The 24,246-nt window shown below is 41.1% G+C and overlaps 1 protein-coding gene across 1 annotated transcript in view; it reads left to right on the top strand.

Moving 5' to 3' along the window:
• The window catches only part of clybl (citrate lyase beta like), a 62,814-nt gene that overhangs the window by 18,890 nt on the left and 19,678 nt on the right, over nucleotides 1–24,246 (top strand). Inside the window, exons 2-3 of the mRNA XM_019882497.1 lie at nucleotides 9,913–10,111; nucleotides 20,858–21,046. Of these exons, the coding sequence (XP_019738056.1) occupies nucleotides 9,913–10,111; nucleotides 20,858–21,046 (388 nt within the window). The remainder of the gene's footprint in view (nucleotides 1–9,912; nucleotides 10,112–20,857; nucleotides 21,047–24,246) is intronic.

Here is a 24,246-nt window from a genome sequence, read left to right as displayed (position 1 = left end):
TTGCCCTCATTATAAGGCTTTTTTATTTTTTGCGGCTCCAGACATATTGTTTTTTTGTTTAATTTTATATATATATATATAATTTATTTTTTAATGCATTTTTTTATTTCATTCATAATACAGAAAACAAGGAAGTCGCAATTATTGCAATATCTTGCATAATCAACCATTTGACATGGAAGTCGTGGCTGTTTCATCTCAGCGTTTCAGAGTTTTTGTGTTGTGCTATTGTTGCTTGTTTTCCCTGGGTCTTTTCGATACCACCTGGTTGAACTCAAGATACTGTTTCAGCTGGTTGATGAAAGGTGTTTACATGAGAATGACCAAGAAAAAAATGGTCTTTAAAAACAAATTGAAGTTGTTCTGTCTATAAATCTTTTATTGGTAGCAAGAACCATTTAAGATTGCAGTATATGTCCTTTATTTGGCCCCCTGGCATCTTTTCATCCACTGTTATTTGTACTACGACTACCATCCACTCATGTCCAGATACAAATTTGAAATGTATTGAATCACCAAGCTAAATGGTTTATTTTAAAAGGAGTAATTAACATGAATATGACACAAGACAACACCTAACATTCTTTTCTCTTGTCTCATTTTCTAAGTACCTTAGTCTTAAGGAATTGATACCACATCGTCTCTTCATTTGGAAACCGACCCACAGTCCAGTGTCAGCTTCACGTGCAGTGTGGGCGGCATATGCGGTCTTTGCCACACTCCCCCTTTTTCAGGTTTAGCATGTTTTGAAGCGTCTCGTGTTGATGGGGGTGATTAACAGCGCAGTGAGGGCAGTGATGCGACCAAGCACTACTTCTGGACTGTCTTGCTGACTAGACCAGTGATCTCACAGATCCATATTTGAGGTTACATGAAAGTTTCTTGTGTTCTAAAAGAAGAGCTTATAAATGTCATCATATTTTCCCAAAAAAGAAAATTCCCAGATGAGTTTCTGTGCCTAGAATGATCTGTTTGAGTTTAGGCTGTCCCGTTATCATCGGGATGTGGCCCTGTTAATACAGCAGCGGGCACTGTCTGATCTGTGCAGCGGGCACTGTCTGATCTGTACAGCAGACAGTTTAGAAGGAAGCCCAAAGCCTGTTTTATAGGCTGCTTACCTCCTGAAGACTCAACCACCAATGTTGACCCCATCACCCAACTTTCCCCCTATTGTCACAAATTATGCCTGAAAACAATTGCATGATTCTAAATAAATGACTTTTCATCCTCATTATAAGTACAACTTCCAGTTCCAATAATGTTGGGATGTTGTTTAAACCGTAAAGAAAAATGGAATACAATGATTTGCAAATATTGTTCACTGTATTTGAATACAGTACAAAGATAAAATATATATTGTTCAAATTGATTAACTTGATTTTTGGGAGGGCATATTTACCACTGTGTCACATCACCTTTCCTTTTAACACTCCTAAATTACAGTCTGGAAACTGAAGACACAAATTGTTGAAGCTTTGTTAACCAGTTCACACATGAAGTGTACCAAACAGGGTTTTTTTTTCCCTCAACTTTGCCAGTTTTTTGTTGCTCTTGTACCATAATTTTTTGCAGACATCAAATTCAACATTTGAAAATATAGGTAAGAAAAGTATCTTGGTTTTGTGGGATATTCAATTGAATATAGATTGAAAAGGATTTGGAAATCATCGTGTTCCGTTTAGGTTTCTGTTTCACTCATTGTCCCAACATCTTCGGAATGAGTGTTTGTAAATCTCCTGAATAAGGGCATCACTACCACTCTTGAAGTGAGCTGTGCTACCTTGTTTAAACCTGCTTGAGATTTAAGGCAGTACAGGGATAAAAAGGTGGTCAAGTACTCCACTTGAGCAAACACGGACATGGTGACAGTGTTTTGGGACAACAAGTGTTCCACGAGAACCAGGCTGTCCTTCCTGCTGACAGTCAACCCCGCCTTTTGCGCAACCACAGCGAACCCCCTCAGCCATCCAGCCCAAGGGCTGTGAACCTGCAAAGGCAGCATAATGAAGCCATATAAGCCTGTTATTTGCTGCTTTACGGCTCGTTTTATGAAGGTGAGTGGACAAGCAGCTCAGAGAATGGTTCCTGTCACTTTACAGAGAGCATTACCAAGAGAAAAGGAGCGTTGAGGAGGGAGGACAGGGCTCACTGCAGAATGGGCCGGGGCCTTTATGTCAGTTCTGCCTTGGCTTTGATGGGTAGCGGCCTGGCTGCGGGCTATCACTGCTACATTTTATTTTACGTCTTCCCCCTTTTGTTTGGGGGTTGGGCAGTGCGGGGGTATGACCTATGTACTTATTCCCACCTCCTCTTCACTAATCAATTACCACATTGATCCATTAATCAGGCAGGGGGGGTAGCCAGTGAAAGGCCCCATGGGAAGGTCTGAAAAACTGTGAGCTCGGCCTTGGGCTATCATGCAGGAGTTACTTCACCTGTGGTTGCACTGTTCAGCAATTGGCTTAGCCTTAACTAAAATGCATTACTGTACTGCACTAATCAACATTTACAACTGTGTGTAAATTAAATTTGTTGCTAAATATCTGGAAATGGTCATTGTAAAAATATGAGGGAAAAAAGTTACAGGAGGTATGTTAAGTCCTGAGCAATCTAATAAAATTGATAGTATTGTTTTTTGTGTGTGTGTGTGTGTGTCAAAATACTCCCCATTCATAGATGGTGACAAAGACAATTGAAAATAGTGTACTCTGCGTATCAGGTAAAATATACACCTAAGTGCTTGTTCGTACTGTCCTTTACCCTAATCAAAAAAATCATATTTTGGACTAGAATCAGTTTTTGAAAGGAGGAACAATCACACGATTGTTTTCAAAACTTTGCACGTTAAGACGTGTTTTCAGATGATGGCATTTTTAGTCTCCAAAACAGAGTTACGGTTTTAACATCTCAACTTAATCAGAGTACAGCATGGACATCAGATTTGTTGCAATGGGAAATCATTTTCACCGTCCAGCATTTCTGAGCTTTGGCTGGAAATGATAACATGACTGATTTCAAAACATAAGTCATATAAATGAATGAACAAATAGTTTTTTTTGTCTTCCATGCCCCTTCCACCGGTAGTCCGTGAGACAATCTTTTTTTTTTTTTTTTTTTTTTTTTTTGAACAAATGTTGTAGTATCTTGTATGAGGCCGAGACATGATCATTTCCAAAATGTTTTTAAAAGAAATTTAGTCTTGAGTGAGCATTTTCAGTCCTGATATTGTAAAACAAGTGAATGGTGAAGTTTTTTTGTTGTTTGTCTTTTTTCTTTTTTATTCCCACGTTAAAAGCTTTTTGGATATCGAGCCCGTGGGAACATAAAGTCGAAATGTGCTTTTTCTAAAAGCCAACAGAGTCGATCACAAAACATGAAGGCATGTTCAGTGAGAGCAAACATGTTTTTGTTTGTCTGACAGTTCCCATGGCGTTCGGGCAGCAGCATAATTATTTTTGCGGCACAAACAGAAACGGATCTGACGGCCAACAGATTAAAAAAGAAGGGGAAGCTGCGGGAGCGGAAGTCACCACATTCTGATTTAGTTTTGGTGTATCCTTACTAAAGCCATCCCCCTGGTGTGCCTCTGCCATCGCCAAGTCATTTGACAGAACCGGGGAATATTTTGGAAAAGAACCTAAAGGGAGAAAAAGCTGTTGCGGTTGTTCCAGACTACCCCCCTTTCAGTCCGACCTGGGTCCAGCCGCCACTCCGCCGGCGCTTGTGGGTTTAGTGAATTGAAAAGACACTTCTTCTGTGGATTTTTCAATTCTTCAACGTGTCATCAGCCAGGAGTGCTATTGTCCCGCCGCCCTTTCTTTGGACTCCTTCTGCTGAGACAAGTCGTGTCATCCCCTCATGATCAGCACTTTTGTTGCCTTTGTTTTTGCTGCTACCTCAGAAGTCCATCTTGCCTTTTATTTGGTTGCCTTTCATGCATAAGGGAACAGTTGTGGCCTGTTGTGGGGCTGTTCCACTGCATTTCCACCAGTGGGGTTTCCTTTCAATGCCTTCAAAGTAGTACAATGGACCTCAGAAGGCCTGAATGGCCAATGCAGAGGGCACAATCCTACAGAGGCCGCTCATTTTGTTTTGCCAGAGTCAATAAAAATGCTAAGTTAAAAGCTAACCCCCTTATGTCCTCCTCAAATGGAACGACTTATTTGACCTCTTTTAAGCCTCCCTCTCAATTGACTTTTAATGATAAATTCATTGAAACTGTCAACCAAAGTGTTTTACTCTGCACTTTGCCAATAAACATTGTTTTATTTGCGGTCCAATAAAAAGCATGTGTGAACAAATTTGAGGCGTTTTAATGCAGAAAATATAAATTGGTAATTGTCATGTTTCCCCCAAAAAATGGGGGGGGGTGTACCTCTTGTATATCTTTATATGATGGTGACAAATGTTCTTTAAAGTAGATGAAAACAATGTGAATGACCCCTAAGATTTGTTACCCATTAGAAAGCGCTTTTCATCCAGTGGACGCAAAAACGATAACATGACTGTTTTCCAAAATGTCCATGGTGATGAATCATTTCTGCTTTTTTCATTATCAATCTGCCAAAATGTATTTATTCCATTTTGGAGGGTTTCCTTTCCTTTCTCCAAATTTGGTGACGTTTATTTTGCGTCAAATCAGATAATAGATGTAATCCTCAAGATTTTGCTGTACATACTCTTTGTTGGTTAGCAGCCACAAATTTAAGAATGGCTTTTCACAAAATAGTGACAGCTTGCCGTCGGCCAGATTGCTACTCTTGTTTGCTATAGTGCTCACGTCCTTTTCATTCAAACATTTGCCTTTCTGGAGACCCCGATAAAGATGTCTCCATCCGTCAAAGGAAGAACGGGATTAATGTCGTTTTATACGGGAGGGATGACAAAAGTCCAGTCGGTCCCCTGGCATTGCAGTGGAGACCTCGCATAAAAAGCATTGTGCGCAGATTTGCGGGCTTTGAAGAAAGCTGGGGGTCTTTGAGAAGGATTACAGGTAGAACAGGCATTGGCTGCCCAAGATAACTGCCATGACTTCATCCTCATTGTGTAGATTAAGCCATAAAACCCAAACTAATGAGTCCCGAAAGGGGAGGAGGACACGGTGGGTCGGGGAGTTGGGGGGAGGTGGGGGGGCATTGTTCATGATGCGGGACTATCAGTATTTTCAGATCAACGTTATTGCTGCAGTGGATGACTCAATACAAACCGTTTGGGACTGTCTGTCCAAAGGGTACCTTAGAGTCAACGTCAGACAACACAAATGTAGCCCGATTTTTGAGCCGACAGATGTGTTGCATACAAACGTAGTGTCTCATAGCCGATTTTGTTGTCTTGATGCGTCACAGCTCATGTAGCGTGACCGACTCAATGATTGGTCATGAAGTGTCTGAGATCCTTCACGATCAAGACCATGAAAGTCTGGAATCCCATCTTGCCGCAAAGTGCAACATGTCCTTCATCGTCCCCGATCGGTTCTTTGGCATTGACCAATAGGAAGACAGTGCCCTTCCTACTCATGATGAGAGACTGAATGTGGCGCACACAATCACAGTGTGGTGTACATTATTGAAAAAGTGACTTGAACAAAAGGGAAGATAGTGGAAAGTATATGAAGCATTTCAACTTGTGCTATATTTGCAAATTGCAAAACTTGAAAGAGATTTTTTTTTTTTTTTTGCCTTTTCTGAAAGAATAAGCAATGCACATGCAGATAAGTCCTCTTTGACATGACTACAGCTGCTCCCGACAGACCTGCACCAATAAACTGAATCGTGAAGGAAGCATGCAGTGATTAGATCTGGTCCGTCGGTGATGGACTTGTTGTGTGACATCTCACCTATTCCAAGACACAGATCGATATTTATCTGGTAGTCTGACAGCACGATCGTCGTGAACAAAAAAATGTGTAGTTAGAAAAAGCCATGACACAACAACCTTGCATTTGACTACCTTCTCTTTATTAATTGTGGGCAACATTAACAGTCAATGAACCCATTATTTTCAAAATAATTTTAATTAGAGAACATTAAAATAAATGTTCTGAGCTCCTATTTCCATGTAGCTGACATCATGTTGTACTTCTTTCGCCTGCAAACAAGTTGAGAAAGAGCATAAGTGGCGTCTCTGCTCGTTGCTGTTCAGTAGTACACTTAATTTTGCCGCACTTGCCTCAATATGATCAACAATGTACACATTCAACCCAATTGTAACAATAATTGCATTACAGAGATTATTGGAGGCTCTTGCAATGGGGTTTCTGCACAAAGTTAGAACACACACAGACTCACTTAACGTATGGTAATGGAGTAGTGAAGTCACAGGCTGTACAGTCGGACTGCCGAGACTAGTCAACTATTGACATTTACGTCACCAATAAATATGAATTAATTAATGTCCTAATTTTTTTTTAAATTACCTTTTTTTTTTTTTTAACTTGTCTAAACTGCCATGTCTCCCACTGGATGTTTGCCCATCTTTGATGCACATCCGCAATCGCAATAGTTCAGATCATCTGTAATGTCAACAGATGCACTATGGCTCATACTATGATGTCTGACCAGTAATAGTGACAGAGCCCCAAAGTGAGGGCACATTTCACGAAAATAAGAATGTGATGCAAACCTGCCTTTCTGGCCACATAGTGGTACTAGCATCTACAAAGGAACTAACTAAGGTGTTGCTGATGGCTGGTTCCATTTCTGACCTTGGGACAGTCATGCAGGGAAGCCACTTCTCGAGTTAGTTGCGAACATTTTTCTTAGCCTTATCACACACAGGTTGTGGTATGCGTTTGATGTAACGTTATAACAGCAGTTTAATAACGTATATTGAATGGCACAGTGGTAAGGTGGTCATCACCCAACCCAAAGGTTGTGGGTTCGATCCTGACCATGTCGAAGTGTCCACGAGCAAGATAGTAAACCCCCACGATCATCAGTAGGTAAACGAGGAATCAGCGGTAAAGCACTTTGAGTACCTAAGGGAGAAAAGCGCTAAACAAGTGAAAGCCCATTTTCAGGTGCGTACCTCATTTTGATTTTTCAGATCGAAATAATATTTTAAAATTACACTTCGTAGTGAAGCAAAGAAAATAATTTTGGATAAAGATGAAGTGAAAACAAGTTTTTATTGTAGTTTTCTTCAGCACTGTGCCTTCTATTTCTAATTTTGCTCCGCTGTTTGTATGTCTAAGATGAGTGAAAGCTGTTAACAAGTATTTTTTTTGTATTTATAACTTTTCAGTGTATAGTTTTTGGTTACATTCCTGTATGGTTTGTGCTCAAGACCTGAGGCAGTGTGGAGATGGTGTCCTGCTGAGTATTCTTCTCTCTTTTTATTTATTTTACACAGTCCAAAGTGCCAGACAGGTTGACATGAAACTGGAGAAGTATTGCTGGCTTATTTCAGACCGTTTGTTTTGTTTTATTTTGTTTTTCCCCAACCACCCATGGACAATTTTCATCATCTGAATGTCGTGATTACTCCTTGGACACATGATTTCCTCTCCCCGAAATTGAGTCTACAGTCCTTAGAACCAGCAACATTAGCATGTAGTTTGCATATGCATCACTCAATGATAACTGGAGGGGAAGAAACCCAAATCTTTAATTTAGTACATTTACCACACAGCATCTACCTGCACCTCCATGTTGGAGGTAATTGTGTGAATCTACATATTGAGTGCATGGCTGTTGTCATTCTCTGTTTTGGAGTGCGGTCTCTTGTTATCTGCCATCATTCATGTGGTACAAAGAATATTACCACCTGAATTAGGCCATTATGCTGCCAGTTGGAGGCCTGTAGAGTTACAGGAAATGCTTATCATTACATTGTGGTAATGAAACAACTGCCGCAGGCTAATTAATTCAACACAAGTGTGACACATTAAAACGAAAAGCAACATAAAATCGTAAGTTGTTGGGGCGTATTCATCATGCCATGGAATATTAATTCTCTCTTTAATGTCGCAATTCTGGTTCTGTCTATGTGTTGCTGCTGTTTTGATTTGTTCCCCTTAGCCACTTAACAAGATGGATGAACACAATGTTTCCAAAAGATATACACTAATTTCACCCTTGTAACAAAAAAAAAAAAAAACGGGTCCAGATTTCCGGTCCTCGCCTTGTTTTCAGTGCCATTTGGCCTGTGTCTGCTGCCATGGTCACCACCGCCATTCTTGCTAATGAGAACCAGCACCATATAAACCCCCAAACACACACTCACTTCTGATCGCAGACCAGTAAACGCAGTTGCTGTGGCCATGTCCCACCACTTTACAGATGCTTACATACCCAAAAAGCCCTGTGCTATCATAACCTTTCATGTAAAACCCGGAAAAATGACGAGAAGGGAAATGCATTGTTAATGTAATCCCATATGGCGTGTTGGCGACTGTTTTTAATATACAAGACAGAAGAGGTTGTCAGCCAGATGTAGGCTCTTGGAACTAAAAGTATATTTGGAATATTTTGAAGACAATGTTTATGTATTGTAGTTTGCTAGAAAAAAAAAAAACAGACACAGGACTGTGTCCAAAGTCTATATACAGCTGAACGCCTGAATACAAGCTATACTTTTATTTACTGGTACAGTCAATCTATAAATGTACATTTAAAGTTCCTAATATCCCTTTCTTACAAGTGTAAAAGTATGTCAACCACAAAGCGCTTAACAAAACAGTTAACATAAGTAAAATAATACAGTAGGATAAAGCAGGTGTGAGGGTTCAGGAAATCATCAAGAAGATTCCATTTGAAATATGAAAAACATATTCTTCCTTTTTGCCATATCATCACATAAAGTCAGAGTGCCATGCATGATGGAATTTGGATGCTGAAACCCAATCAACCTCTTGTGGCAGTCAACATCAGAGTTTCCGCTCGATGTATTTTTTCTCCTCTTACTATTGACCCAGCCACCCTTTTGTCACATTTTCTGTTTTGCTTGATTGAATACTATTCACAGTCTTAAGTGCTTAGGTCATGTATGCAAGAATCAGCCTAATTTAGTGGAGATCTCCAAGTCACAAGAAGATTAGAGCCAATACTGACTGGAGGGCATGTGGAAGCGTTGTTGACAGGATTAAGTGGCTGCTGAAGTGATTCCATCTCCTTTTCAAAAAGCAAAAGACAAGTGACAAACAGAATAATTCGGCTCATTTCGTAAAGCCCTTCATCCTCCTTTTGTAGCTATCTCACAAAAGGACAGTGATATAACAATATGATCTGTTTTTGTGAAATTTAGCGGTCAAAAATTAAGTTTGTCCTGTCATTTAAAAACTGTACAGTATGGCCTCAAATGACGAATTTAATCCGTTCCCTGACCACATTCTCAAACGGAAACTTTCGCAAACCGATGTTGTTTCCCATTGAAATGAATGGAAATGTGAATCTGTTCCAGCTGCAAAAAATGTTATTTACTGTTATTTTGATTATTGTGCAGTTAAAAACAAATACTGTACATTTCTGCTGCTCTTATCAAACCTGGCCTTGCCGGACATCTGCGCTCGATTCTATCCCACTGTACAACCGCATCAACCACCCCCGCCAGCTTTCCAAGACATTGAGCAGTGTGGCTACATTAGCATATGAGTGGCTGAGTGTTTAGTTGAGTTTGTCTTCAACAAAAGAAAACTAAATCCCAGGTCATCGCATGCATCCCCTCCACTTAAATGAACAGCTGAAGGGCAAACAGGACCCAAACAAAAACTAACATTTGCCGACTTTCACTGTAGTCACTGTGTGGACCTTTAAAGCTGTATATATTATGAAGATGAATACAACAACAACCTTAAATTATTCAGTGTCCTCAACCCTGCATTAATACTGTATAAGGTCTTCTAATTTATGTCACAACTATGTGAATTAATGTGTATTTGCGTGTTTATGTTCTGCATATCTATTGGTTTAACAGGGAGGGTGTCTGGCTCAGGTTGTGTACCACGGGATGGCGTCACCACCATAACCCCGCAGGTGCTTCGCTGCCCTATGTACCCCGCAGAGCCGTGCTCTACTGCCCCGGCAATGATGAGCGAAAGCTGAGGAAACTGGCCACGCTGGACGTTGACTGCGCCGTCCTGGACTGCGAGGATGGCGTTGCCCTCAACAAAAAGGTATTGATTCCAAATTCCCCTTGTTTCATAGTTCGTTGAAATACACAAGAAAGAAAAAAAAAAACATTTAGCTGATTTCCACAGTGTAGGCAAACTTTTACTCGAGCCTGTTTTAGTCAAAGGTCCCACACATTTGTTGCATCAAAGGTCTAACAGGAGAGTTGCTGTGTTTTACACAAAAATCAGTCTATCCCGTATATCGTCAGCACCAGCATCTGGTGTGCTGTATAAAAAAACATTCAATTCAACAGGGTGGGAGAAGTGAGTGTTATTTAATAAATGTTATGTGCCAGGCTCAACACAGCACAAAATCATCGTCGTGCCTCTGTTACGGTTCTGATACTACCAATGAAGGTGGTCCATTTTTGAAGAGAGAGAAGGTGGGAACAGGCTGACTTTTATAGTCACTGTAAATGCACTACTTGGTCTCAGATGGTGATAACATTTTAGATCTCGTTTGTTTTTAAAAGAGAGAATTTTATGTGTGTTTCAAAAACACAAATGGAAGCAGACTTAAAATGAACATTTTTGTAAATGATAGCGTTAAGACCTGTTCGCACTGTACTTATTAACTTACAATGTGCCATCGATGACTCCATTCATTGTGTATGTGCTACGAGCGGGTGAGCATGGAACGCTGTGTCGTGTCAAGGTACGTGCGACATGCTCTCAAATTGAAAAAATGCTTCATTTGAGAGCGCAGTTGTGGTGAGGTCAGAAAGTGCACCCAATAGCAGATGGGCTGGCTGAGTGATTTCGGAATGCTTACAGCAATAGATCAACCAGCAGGAGAGGCCTCCCTGTTAGTTCTAAGTAACCTCCTATTCAAGCACTTCCTCCGCATCTTCGTTCGCACTGCCATCATGATGTCATCCTTGTTTTGAAAACGGGTATCCTGGGTGACATTTCTGACACACCTCATATTTACGTGAATCTATTTAAAAAATTGAAATCAATCGTTTTTTTGTGTGTTTTGTTTTTTTCAACCAGATTGCTGTCCTAATGACCACTGATATCTTTTTGGCTCCATTTAACATTGGGCAAACTCAATAATACATGAATTGCGACATCAAAATTCATGTGTGTGCATTTTCTATTAAGAGTTGTATTAGAACAGCAACTTGATAAATGTGTTTCTTGTTTGAGAAGAAGATGTACAGTATTAAAGCCTATCAATAAGCAGATGTTTAATAAGAACAAACTTACATGTTATCACTGTCCAGTGAAGACACAGAACCTCAAATGTTACCTTTTTAACATCAAAAAGGTTGTTTGGGGTTTTTTTTTTTTTTGGGGGAGGGCGGGGGGGGGACGTATAAACATTCCTCCAAATGAAAACATACTGTCCCATGTTATTATAAAAATAGATGTTAGAAAATAAATGTATTATGTGTGAAAGGGTGGGGCATCAGACAAGGAAAAGAAGTAATAATTTTTAAGTGTTGATACAGATCTAAATAAAAGTGTACATTTAGGACTCTTATTGTCTTAATTAATTTATCGTTTTTTTTTAAGTTTTACTTTTGCTCATGTTATCTACATGCATTGATCGTAAAATAAAATAATAAAAAATATCAGTCTTAATGCACACATTAGGTCTCCATAATGGTTTTGCTTTTGACCTGAATTCGAATTGTTCGGCCGACAGGTGCTTTCACACTTAATCCCTTAAAGGCATACTACCCAAGTAACATGGTTAAAACAAGCACATTTCTCCCTATTATGGTGGTATAAAGGCAGCAGTGCCCCCCTCCAAGGCCTCCTTTAAAACAAGGTGACCAGTCCCACCGTGCGAGCAGCGGGAAAGCAGCAGATGCAGTAGGTGAAAGGCGTTCTCCTCCCGCCCACGCCACCTCCCCATTGGCCCTCTTGAACTGTCCATAAAATTGTGATTGGAGAATGGGATAAAGAGTGGGGGTACAAAAAAATACAAAAAAGTGAGCTAACAAAGGTCTTTTAAGTCATGATAATAAAGATGAATGATATGGCTGCAGGCCGTTCCTGTACTTAGACAAAGACAATAAGATGACGGTCTGCGTGACTGACAGCTCAGTGCCATGACCCCGTGATGATGTCACAGCTTTGGTCCAAAGGAATGCAGCAATTCAGGCTCAAGGAGGAATTCCCTGGTTCTCACTCTGTAGGTAAATCCATCCAAAAGAGTATCCTTTGAACCAACTGCTTTCATATAAAAGGAACCAGAATATTAGCTTCACCTGGGCAATGACAAGTAATGCTCCATCTACAGTAGATAAAAAACATTTCATCTTTAGTAGAATATTGGCTGTCTATGATGGCAAAGTGCACAATCATTTATTATTGTTTTGTTTGTTTAGTGTAGATCATCACGAGGAAAGCTATTTTTAATTTTTCATCTCAAGCCACTAGTGTGTGTGTGTGTGTGTGTGTGTGTGTGTGTGTGTGTGTGTGTGTGTGTGTGTGTGTGCGTGCGTGCGTGCGTGCGTGCGTGTGTGTGTGTGCATATATATATTTATAAACAAACCTACACAAGATTTTCAAAAGACTGTTTTGGATGATAAAATGAAGCAGTTGGTACAAATGCGAGTGCAAGTTTTCTTTCTTTTCCAAATGACATTGCAAACTATTGGCCTGGCATGCATATCAAAACAATTTTGATGATTTTTCCCCATTATTTTTCTGTATGCAAAACCCAAAGTTTTTGTTTTACTTTTCTCGTAAATGTACCTTTTAATGTATTCTGCCACCTTCACCTTTCAAACCTGCTGAGCGACCACAATAATTGCTTGCCACTTTGACTCCCAAAATGTCCACCCTCCATCTTGGCAGTAGCGCCGGGTGCTTCGGAAGCGGGAATGAGAAATGGACCAAAGAGGTCAAAGCCACGGAGTGCTTGCTAACTGTCAGCATGGACCCGTAGGGGAAAGGTGGGAGGGAAGATAAGGCTGACTGCTCTAATACTCTTACACATATCATCATATCCGTATGATCAGTGGGGTGGAGGAAAAGGGGGAGTTGAAACCCTGGAGCGGAACTGACGGCTACACCTGTCCTCTTTCGTCATCTTTTTCTCACCATCTTTTCTGGCCCCCTCTTGTACTCATCCTGCCGCTGCAGGTTCCTCGAGGTTAAGATGGTTCCCTCCTGGTCTCTTGGTTGCCCTATGGTCCACTTTTCCCCTCCCTGGCGTGTGTCTCTCTGTCTCCTTTCCCCACATGGGTCCCTCCATCCTCCACCCCCTGCACCCCTCAGCCTTCCCTGCCTTAGAGATTCTGTCCTAATCCTTGGAAATTTGGAACTAATGAACTAACTGCTGAGCCACTGCTACGGAGCTTGCTCCCAAACTATACTGTACTTCACACTCGATTTCCTCTCCAGATGGCACGGTGGCTCGGCAGACACGGTGGGGGGGAGGGGTAGGCACCTCACTCACTCTCATGAGCCTGCGGAGGCAGACACACGCACACGCACATGAATATGAATATAGACACATTTAGCAGATATGGACACAAACACTGTTCGACCTGAACTACTTGTATGCAAGGATACTTTTTTTGTATCGTTCTTTTCCAACATTGTGTGGATTCTTCACGGCAGTGAAGACTTAGGAAGCCCACCACCAGCATGGTTACAGAAGAAACAGATTGACCGTTACCCTTTAGATGGTCTGAAACTAAATAAATGAAAGCAAATTTCAATGCCACTACCTTCCTGTGAAATCGTCATAGAAATACCATTAGCTCTTTATCGGTGTTCCCTCAGATATATCAGCAGAGGTGGGGAAAGTAGCCAAAAATCTTACTCAAGTAAGAGTACTGTTACTTTAGAGTAATAGGACTCAAGTAAAAGTAAAAAAGGAGTCTTCCACGTAATTACTTGACGAAGAGTAAATAAGCATTTAGTGAAAAAGCTACTTAAGTACTGTGTAACTTGTGAGAAACATGTAATTTATTTGTTCCCCCATCAGAGTCACAAATCTATTTCTTCTTCAACACTCATTTTTTTCAACTTTTTTTTTGGCCAACTCTACGCCATGGATTGTTCGAGCGAAGTAGCGCAGAATGGCCCAACGTGCGCCACCTTGTGGGATATCGGACATTAGATGACAAAGATCATGCAGTTTTGCAGTCATAATTTGATTTGGGCAATGATTTGGTCAAGTTTCTAACCCCCCGGAGGGAGGAGGTTGTTTTTTTTTTTTTTTATACATACACACACACACACACACACACACACACACACACACACACACACACACACACGGTATATATCGCATTGCGGGAACAGTTCCAACTCTTATTCAGTCTGACCGCAACTGGGGCTCAGCTGACTTTGGGCAAAAAGCGAGGTACACCCTGGGCTTGTTGCCAGTTAGTCACAGCGCACAAAAAATGTTCACACCTACTGTCAGTTTAGAATGAGCAGAGGGAGAACAAACTCTGCGCATGCTCCAATGGACATTCACAGCCAGATCCCAATTGTGACGTAATCGAACGAACCACGATTCCAAAAGAACTAACCACAATTTGAATATGCTGCGCTTTGGCAATGTAAACTTGAAAAGAATGCGTATCAAACTGTACTGCCTGGTGATCACGGGGCTTAACATTGCCACTGATGCATATGAATCATCAAACTGATGGTTTTCCGACCGCTGTTCTTCCTATAAGCCATTGAAGCAGAGAAAGACCTGTGTCGTAGTGCATGCAGCTGAGCGGAGATTAGATGTTCAATGCATGACATTATTACGCGCTATTACCTTTTCGCTGTTGGCGGTGCAGTCACGATATGAGCTATGGCCTATGCATGAACCGGTGTCCGACACCAGAGATTTTCAATTTTACATAAATTATGCAGCCAACTGTCAACTGCCACATGACCTCGGTTGAATGTAGGTGTGTTATTCCAGCGGACACTGAAAGATCCGCTCTGCCTTGAAGTGGTCTCGAATGACTAAACTTTTGACAAGCTCCTGGGAAATATTGATTTAGTCTGTTGGCCCATGAATACTGAATATTCCATATTTAGCGTTTTAAGTATGTGGGTGTCTTTACCTCCACAGGTTTAAACATCTGCTTGACACCAAAAATGCACAAGATACTTGAAGGAAAATCTCAAATAGGCTGCCAAGACTCACAACTCGGCAGTGAGCCTCCCATCGTGTAATAGATCCATCCCTGGCTTGATCATAAGCACCCTTCAGTCATTTTGGTTGGTAGTTTTCGTCTATCTGGCATCATTTAGGGTCCTTGTTAGTCGATTACTGTGACTGTAGTGCAGCTTTAACATTAAGGGCTCTTTTTTTGTAAACAGTGCATCTGAGCCATGACCCAACTGCAGTCTAATCCTGATTTTCGTATCATCTCAAGCGTATCACTGTGCGTGTGCCAAGCACAGCAAAGGGAGTGTCTCGTAGATGTGCCAGGTAGAGAGAAAATGTGGTGGCAGGAAGTCAATCTCAACCTTATGCCTGCTTTAGGCCACATCTAGTGCCAGTGTAGGTTAGATATCTGGTCTAATGCAACATATTTCATTGATAAATCCCTGAACAGCGTGCGTGAAACCCTCGGAATCATTTGTAATGTTTTTTAAATCAACGAACAGGGTGGCATAACTATGGGGATTGACCAAACGATTTGAGGGATGCAGTCTCCAAATGCCCACTTCTTGGCACAGTTGTGCTTCCACCATGTTGATATTCTAGTGCACAGGTATGAAACTTAAGGCCCGAGGGCCAGATCTGGTCTGCCACATAATTTTATGTGGCCTGCGAAAGCAAATTATGTGCATCCACATAATTTCATGCTAAAATAGCAAAATTGCAAATTGCCTTCACTTCTCAAAATTTGAGATTTTTGAAGTACTTTTTTTGTTACGATCCCCTTTTTAAAATACAAAAGTAATCACATTTCAACAAACAGTTCTGACTGGCCTCTGATTTCAAAACAACAAAGTTATTCATCAATTGTTGTGAATACAGTTTTTGGTTGTTCCTTATAACACCCCTCCAAAAGAAACCATAACAGTGTGGCCCCTGACAAAAATGAAATTGACACCCCTGCTCCAATGCACGACTAGCGCACTACAATTAAAGGGAAGGAAAGTGGCTGCTGCAATTGGCCATGACTGAATTCAGCTGTTATTATCATTCCAACGGCGGTGCAGCCCTCCCTCTCACAGATCAGCCTACCTGCTCTCATCTATAAAATTACCAAAATCGAGTCTAAAGAGCCTCTGTGCAGAGTTAGCCATGTGTGGTGCATGTGCTGTGGAGGAGTACTTAAGTCTTGCTTGCAGCCCTCCCTCTCACAGATCAGCCTACCTGCTCTCATCTATAAAATTACCAAAATCGAGTCTAAAGAGCCTCTGTGCAGAGTTAGCCATGTGTGGTGCATGTGCTGTGGAGGAGTACTTAAGTCTTGCTTGAATTTCTACAAAATAGTCAACAGTGGTGTTAATTTATGCAACCACAGATGAGGGGAAAGAGTCTGTTACGATGGAGGCCGTTAGTTCAAAACCCATTTTCAAATATTAAACAATGTTAAAAGTATATAATATTTAATATTATGTAATTTAATATTCACAATTTCAGCCAAGATAAACTGCAGTTTGAAAGTAAATAAGTTAAAAACAGCTCCCAGGAACATTAACGTGGTTGTGTACTGCTGATGTGTGCTGATAACTCGTCAGAGGCTATGACTATAAAACGTTAATTTTAAAAGATGCCATCATAACATAAGATCATCCTTACTACAGCAGAGCAAATGGCCTCGAGCATATTCATCTTCACGACCACAAATGAGTGTGCCAAGATGCCAAGAATAAATGTGTTTTCAAAACTCTATAACCATTCAAAACCAGACCAAGTGAACAAATGAACTATAATGAACCTGTGATCTCGATGATCAGATAATTGCTTGCTTGGAAATGAGCGCACCTGCCTAACATGGAAAACAGCTTGCATGGCTGAACTCGCAGGTGCAGTGTGAAGGTGCTCAGGTCATGAAGCGTGAAGACATTATTGACATAGAGAAACACCGACAAACTAATCGAGACAAATATAAGGTTTAGAAATAATTCAAGACTGACGAACTAACGACTGCACGGGCAAGAAAGCGATAATGCAAAATCCATCCATCCTTTTTTCTTATCCGCTTATCCTCACAAGGGTTACGAGCGTGCTGGAGTCTAACCCAGCTGTCTTCGGGCAATAAGCGGGGCACACCCTGAACTGGTGGCCAGCCAATCCCAGGGCACACATAGACGAACAACCATCCACGCTCACACCGAGGGACAATTTCTCTCTCTCTCTCTCTCTCTCTCTCTCTCTCTCTCTCTCTCTCTCTCTCTCTCTCTCTCTCTCTCTCTCTCTCTGTCTCACACACTTTCCCCGCCGCACATGTAGCAAACACAACAGAAAAGAGTATGCCAGAGAGAGGCAGGCCAACAATCAGAGCGTCAACAGCATGCCAAGACACTGATCAGAGAGTCAACAGCGTGACGAGACACTCTTGGGTGTGGCTGCGAAGATGCGCAGGTCAACATCGTGCCAGGAACCAAAGATGCGTACAGTCATGTACAAAACCTCTCAGTCATTCGACATTTCTTTATGAATACAGTACTTTGGAGGAAAAAAAATACGATGTCGTGAAGCCGCAATAAATGAAGCGCGATATAGCAAGGGATCACTGTACTGCAATAATTAAAAGTAGCAAAACTGACTATAATTTGGGGATAGCAGTATTGTTTGTAGTTAGAAAGACCTACAAGGCTTTGAACCTGATTCTTTCAGAGCCTCTGTTTTGGAAAAGCTTGAAATTGGCATTGGCCATTTCTTGTCAGATTTAGTCCGGTTGCAATGGAGACTGTGAGAAGACGGAAATACTGGAGTCTTCCAGAGTTTGCTAACGGCAGGAATTCCCGGTAGTGTTTCGAGAAAGGGAGCAGTTCCACCTTATTGAACTTTAACTCCATGTTCATTTTCTAGTCGGATGTGATGTCAACAAGGCGGTAGCCATGCTGAGTCTATTGCACACTGGACTCGGCGGGATCCCGAGTTTCAGGATACACGTTAAGGAGCTGCTTGTTCTCTCACGTTCAGAGACCCTGTCTTCACTGGCTGACGAGTTGCTCACCTGCCTTCCCCGCATGTCAGCTTCTAATGATGAAGATGATGGAAGGAATCAAAGAGGAGATGGAGCTGATATCGGGGAGAGCGCTCCGTGGGGCACCAGGTGATACGGGGAGGGAGCTTTGAAGCAACTTGTTGGACGGCTGTCCATTAATGTAAAAATCTTTCTTTTCAAAGGGTTTTATTCAAGTCTTGAGTAGCACATCCAGTAGGGGTCAAGGTGTCTTGTAGATTAACATTCCGTACTTTATAGATGATAAAAAAAAAAAAGAGGGCACAGTGAGCTGACCATCTTCCCAAGCAACGGCATAATAGATTCTGGAATATCATCATAAGAGAAGGGCAGCAATGATTTTGATTCGGTTTCTCGTTACGGCGAAATCATTCAACTCTCCTCAGTCTGTTTGATCCAACAATATTTAAGGCCATTTGATTTGTAGGTGGCAATTGATTTGGTCCGGTGATCAATGTCAGACGGTAATTCGCTTGAATCAGTTTTCCACGGTTGCCACGAGCAGCAGATGTCCTGGCAGCTTTATGAAACGTGAATGATGGCCTTGTAAATAACCCTTTCCGTTTTAAATTACAAAGATGAATCCCGAGTTTCAGGATACACGTTAAGGAGCTGCTTGTTCTCTCACGTTCAGAGACCCTGTCTTCACTGGCTGACGAGTTGCTCACCTGCCTTCCCCGCATGTCAGCTTCTAATGATGAAGATGATGGAAGGAATCAAAGAGGAGATGGAGCTGATATCGGGGAGAGCGCTCCGTGGGGCACCAGGTGATACGGGGAGGGAGCTTTGAAGCAACTTGTTGGACGGCTGTCCATTAATGTAAAAATCTTTCTTTTCAAAGGGTTTTATTCAAGTCTTGAGTAGCACATCCAGTAGGGGTCAAGGTGTCTTGTAGATTAACATTCCGTACTTTATAGATGATAAAAAAAAAAAAGAGGGCACAGTGAGCTGACCATCTTCCCAAGCAACGGCATAATAGATTCTGGAATATCATCATAAGAGAAGGGCAGCAATGATTTTGATTCGGTTTCTCGTTACGGCGAAATCATTCAACTCTCCTCAGTCTGTTTGATCCAACAATATTTAAGGCCATTTGATTTGTAGGTGGCAATTGATTTGGTCCGGTGATCAATGTCAGACGGTAATTCGCTTGAATCAGTTTTCCACGGTTGCCACGAGCAGCAGATGTCCTGGCAGCTTTATGAAACGTGAATGATGGCCTTGTAAATAACCCTTTCCGTTTTAAATTACAAAGATGAAGCCCGAAATGACTGGCTCATGAGCATGACAATAAAATGGTGCAATCAGAGGTTCCAAGATCACCATTTTGGTCATTTGTTGAGACCAGCCATGGATGACCAATATTGACTCCTTTAAAGTACAGTATGTTTTTTGTTTTTTTTTTTGTTTTGTTTTTTAAATACTGCATGCTTTGAAACCAACTTTGATAGCTTTAGAAGGGTGTTCATAATATCAAGTAGAGTTCTGCGTTGGAGTAGGTCGTAATTGGGACTTTTTTTCTCAGTACCGGCCCCATGTTGATGGAGGGGGTTCCCCATAAATGCTCACATGACTTAATCTAATGCAAATCAACCTAATTTTACAGACATTTTGACGTACGGCTCTGATGTTAGATTTGTCCACAGTTTCTCTTTGATACATACCTCTGTATTTTTTAAAGGGTATTTATTTTTTTATCAGCAGGGATAGACTTAATAACAACATTCAATTGGCTGATTATTGAAATGTGTCCTTCAAATGTTTTAGTTTGAACAATTTAATAGTGATACGTCAACGACTTGTTGAAAGGAAGCAAGTGTAACCAAATTGCAGAAAAGAACGCAGAAACTTCATGCAAATGCACAAGCCATCTTTAACAAAGGTGGCTTTAGCCAAATGATTCTGCTTGTGCATCCAAGTTTCAGAGTCGACGCATTATAAACTTATTGACACATTATCTTTGCCAGTCGGTGAGTCTTGCACCCTTCACATCCGTTGACAATTTCTGTCATTTTTTTGTTGCGATATGGACCGTACCTGATCAAGCTAACTTTTCCATGATCACAAAAAAAAAAAAAAAACTCTTTTGCTCATCCTGACTATTTGATTTTGGCTTTCAAAAGCTCCCAGCCATTCACACTCATTTTAGAGTAATTTCCCCCTCATACAATGAAAAGCATTTTCGCAAACCCAAAATGGTCCATCAACAGCCCCAGTCTCTGATCAAACCTGACAACTTAGAAGCTTCCGTTTCCTTGTGTTGTTTAACTCGGACCAGATTTCTCCCACAAAGAGAAAGCTCGCTCCTCTCAGTAACAGGACGTCATTCCCATCATTCCAACACCCCTTTTTTCCATTCCCGGGCATCTGTTTTAAATATAGTGGCATATGTTTTGGTACTGGTAGAATTTGGAACTGCAAGTCCTCACTTTGATTTTCTTTTCCCTCCATTTAACATCCTCGCCTCCCTTCCTGCTCTGTTTTTACAGAATGTTTTCTTTAAAAGAACAAAGAACAATGCTTTTTATTGTTTTGTGCATCAATGTGCAGTTGTTGCTCCTTGACTTGGTTTATCGGTCACAACGCCACATGTCCTGATGTCAATTTTTTTCCACTGTTCCAGACAGAGGCCAGGGAAAACATTCCCAGGATGTTGGCTGAATTAAACCTGGGCCGGACGGAGAAGTGTGTGAGGGTCAACTCGGTGTCCAGTGGTTTAGCTGAGGCTGACCTACAAGTTGTCCTACAGGCTGAGGTTCTCCCCCCTGCCCTAATGTTGCCCAAAGTGGAGGACACTCAAGAAATTCAGTGGGTAGGTTCTTAAATTGTTGTGCGGATCTTCCCAAATGTAAATTTTTTTCAGAATTTTACATTTTTGTAAATGTAAAATTTTCAGAGTGGCTTTATACTTTCCATCCATCCTAATTGTATGATTCTGCATTGGTGACTTTTTAAATGTGCATTTGAAGGTATTGTTGTTTCTTCCACATTATATTTAACTTCTTCATTTCTGTCTAAGGGATGCACATCTCCAACCATGAGAGCAAAACTAGTTTGCTGTCAAAAGAAGTCCGCAATACATCCACACAGGCGACTGTTATGGCACAACCCACAGGCATTTTTTTTTCCAATGTGGAAACAAGAGTTCAGGGCTTCCAGAGAGTGATCATCCCACCCCCACAAAATAACAATAGCACAAAATTCTGTGGTCATCTATCGATAATCCATCATTAAAATGCGGTCAAATTATGAAATTGGTTTACAATGTGATACAACATGTGACAAAGAAAACAAAGAACATAACTTTTAAAACCCTGCGATATTTCTCCCCATGTCCCCTGGGTCTATGAAACATAGCATTATCCTTACACAAACTCAAGAAGTAAGAGGAAACCACGGGAATCTTCAAAGCAATCATAACATGCTTTTCCATTTCACAGTAAAAGTGGGAATTGATCCCTGTGGCAAGATCGTGGATGGACCACAGTGTTTTTCTTGGCTGCTGCTCAAGAGGCAGACATTTGTGTGGATTTGCTTCATAAGCGTAATGGAGCTCATAACTGCACCTTTGCCTGAGCTCACTCAAGACTATTTTGTCACCGGAACATGTGGCTAAAAATGTATTTAATCAAACCTGAAGATTCCTTGCAAATGGAGCACACGCACAACACAACCCAATGTCCCGTTCAATGGAGGTATCCCGATCGCATTTATATGACCTAATATTTGGGTTGGAAAAAATATGAGATCATTCGCCATTGTTGATTATTTAATTTATTATTTTAAGTTAACTGACACCTGTACATCCGTGTGATAACCCAAAGTCCTGCCTTACACAAACTCAAGAAGTAAGAGGAAACCACGGGAATCTTCAAAGCAATCATAACATGCTTTTCCATTTCACAGTAAAAGTGGGAATTGATCCCTGTGGCAAGATCGTGGATGGACCACAGTGTTTTTCTTGGCTGCTGCTCAAGAGGCAGACATTTGTGTGGATTTGCTTCATAAGCGTAATGGAGCTCATAACTGCACCTTTGCCTGAGCTCACTCAAGACTATTTTGTCACCGGAACATGTGGCTAAAAATGTATTTAATCAAACCTGAAGATTCCTTGCAAATGGAGCACACGCACAACACAACCCAATGTCCCGTTCAATGGAGGTATCCCGATCGCATTTATATGACCTAATATTTGGGTTGGAAAAAATATGAGATCATTCGCCATTGTTGATTATTTAATTTATTATTTTAAGTTAACTGACACCTGTACATCCGTGTGATAACCCAAAGTCCTGCTTTATTTCACACATCAGCCAATCACAGTGGCTAACCCCCCCCCCCCCCCCACACACACACCAATTGGCCTACCTTCTTTAGTGTTCATCTCCTTTTTATGTTTTGGACTTATTGTTGGGAAGCATCTCATTTATGCCAACAACAGGACTGAAGTGTCCCACAGACATTTGCCAGCAACCAAAAGTATTAAATATCATCAGATTTACAAGTCGCTCATGTGCAAGTAGATGAAAAAAAATCACTTGAAAAATTTAGAGGAAAATTGGACCAATAAAGCCCCGACATTTTCAACAGCAGATTTTAAACAGAGCTGGCTAAATGTATCCCCAAACGTATATTTGACCCTGATTCAAAAACATTTATTTCGGGGGGGTTCAAGCACATCAGTTTTCATTTTTTAAGTTTGTCCCATAAAAGCTTGCGCTATATGAATTCTACATGCCTTGTAATTCGGAGCTGTGACTTTTCAGTAAAAAAATTCCACCTGTTAACCCTTAATTCTTAAATAGTAATACATATATCACTTTATTCGTATTAATGTAATTATAACACTAAAAATAATAATAGAAAATGGGTGCAGATTCCAATCAGGAAAAAATATTCATAAAATTTTTTGACCAGCACTGTAATTGGGTCACTAGACTGTTTTAGCTATAACTGCCATTTTTTTCTCCCATGTTATTCTATATAGATTTTTATTTGTATATTTCCAAAGCCAAATGGCTCATTTCAATTTTGTTTGTACTTGGTTTATTTCAATCCGAAACAAAGATTTATTTGTGCTGTGTTTTGCCAAAAATCTTTGAAGAGAACAGCAAGCGATTGTTTGGTTCGTGCAATGAGAGGAGAAGAAAAGTGACCTGTTTATTGACATGACTTGTGTTTTCACTTGTGTGTTTAAACATCAGCAGGTGCATACACGAGTCATTGGGGATGCATCCTATTTCATCACCTAAACTCTTCTTTCTTCCATTGTGGTCTTCTTGGCCTTTTCAGCCACTTCTCCATGCGCATTGAGGCGTCTTATGTTGCAAGCATGTGTCTGATTCTTTCCACTCTTGTAAGGCAGGCGCAGTAAATCTCCTCCCTCCCCATTCACCCCCTCCCTCACTTGTTTATTTTTCTCCTTTTTTTTCCCCCTCCTTTTTTTTTTTTTTAAATTGATATTAGCCCAGGAGCCTCCAGACTGATTTGTCGCTAAAAGATGGACTCGCTTGTTTCCTTTTGTGTGGAAAATCTTTAGCGGGGCCCTACCTCCTCTCAGCCGCACCCCACAACCCCTTTTGTGACTGACGGGCCTTATTGGGCTGTAACAGGCGTAACCCCCCCACCCCCACCCCTCCCCACAAAACAACCCTCTTTTTTTTTGTCTGCAGGACAATTCTCACACAGATTCGGAGCCGTGCGGCATTCTTTGCCCCGCCACACTATTTGGTGAAGCCAAAAGAATGGCGCCCCCGTCCTGCTCCTCCTCCTCCCGTAACCTCCCCTTATCCCTTTCTCCGCTTCCCCTCTGTGAAATGAACACTTCAGCAAGCAGGAAACATTTAATCTGGCCTCCTTTTGAAGCAAAATTAATTGAAACTTGTCCCGCTATCGCTTCCTTTCTCTTGCTTTTGGCTGAATTGTCCGAAGGCCTGCTTGGAAGAGGCGTATTCCCCCCTTTAAAAAAAAAAAAAATATATATATATATATATATATATATATATATATATA

The sequence above is a fragment of the Hippocampus comes genome, unplaced genomic scaffold, assembly GCF_001891065.2.
Source record: "Hippocampus comes isolate QL1 unplaced genomic scaffold, H_comes_QL1_v1.1 scaffold111, whole genome shotgun sequence".
NCBI lineage: Eukaryota > Metazoa > Chordata > Actinopteri > Syngnathiformes > Syngnathidae > Hippocampus > Hippocampus comes.
This window is presented reverse-complemented; position numbering and strand designations above follow the sequence as displayed.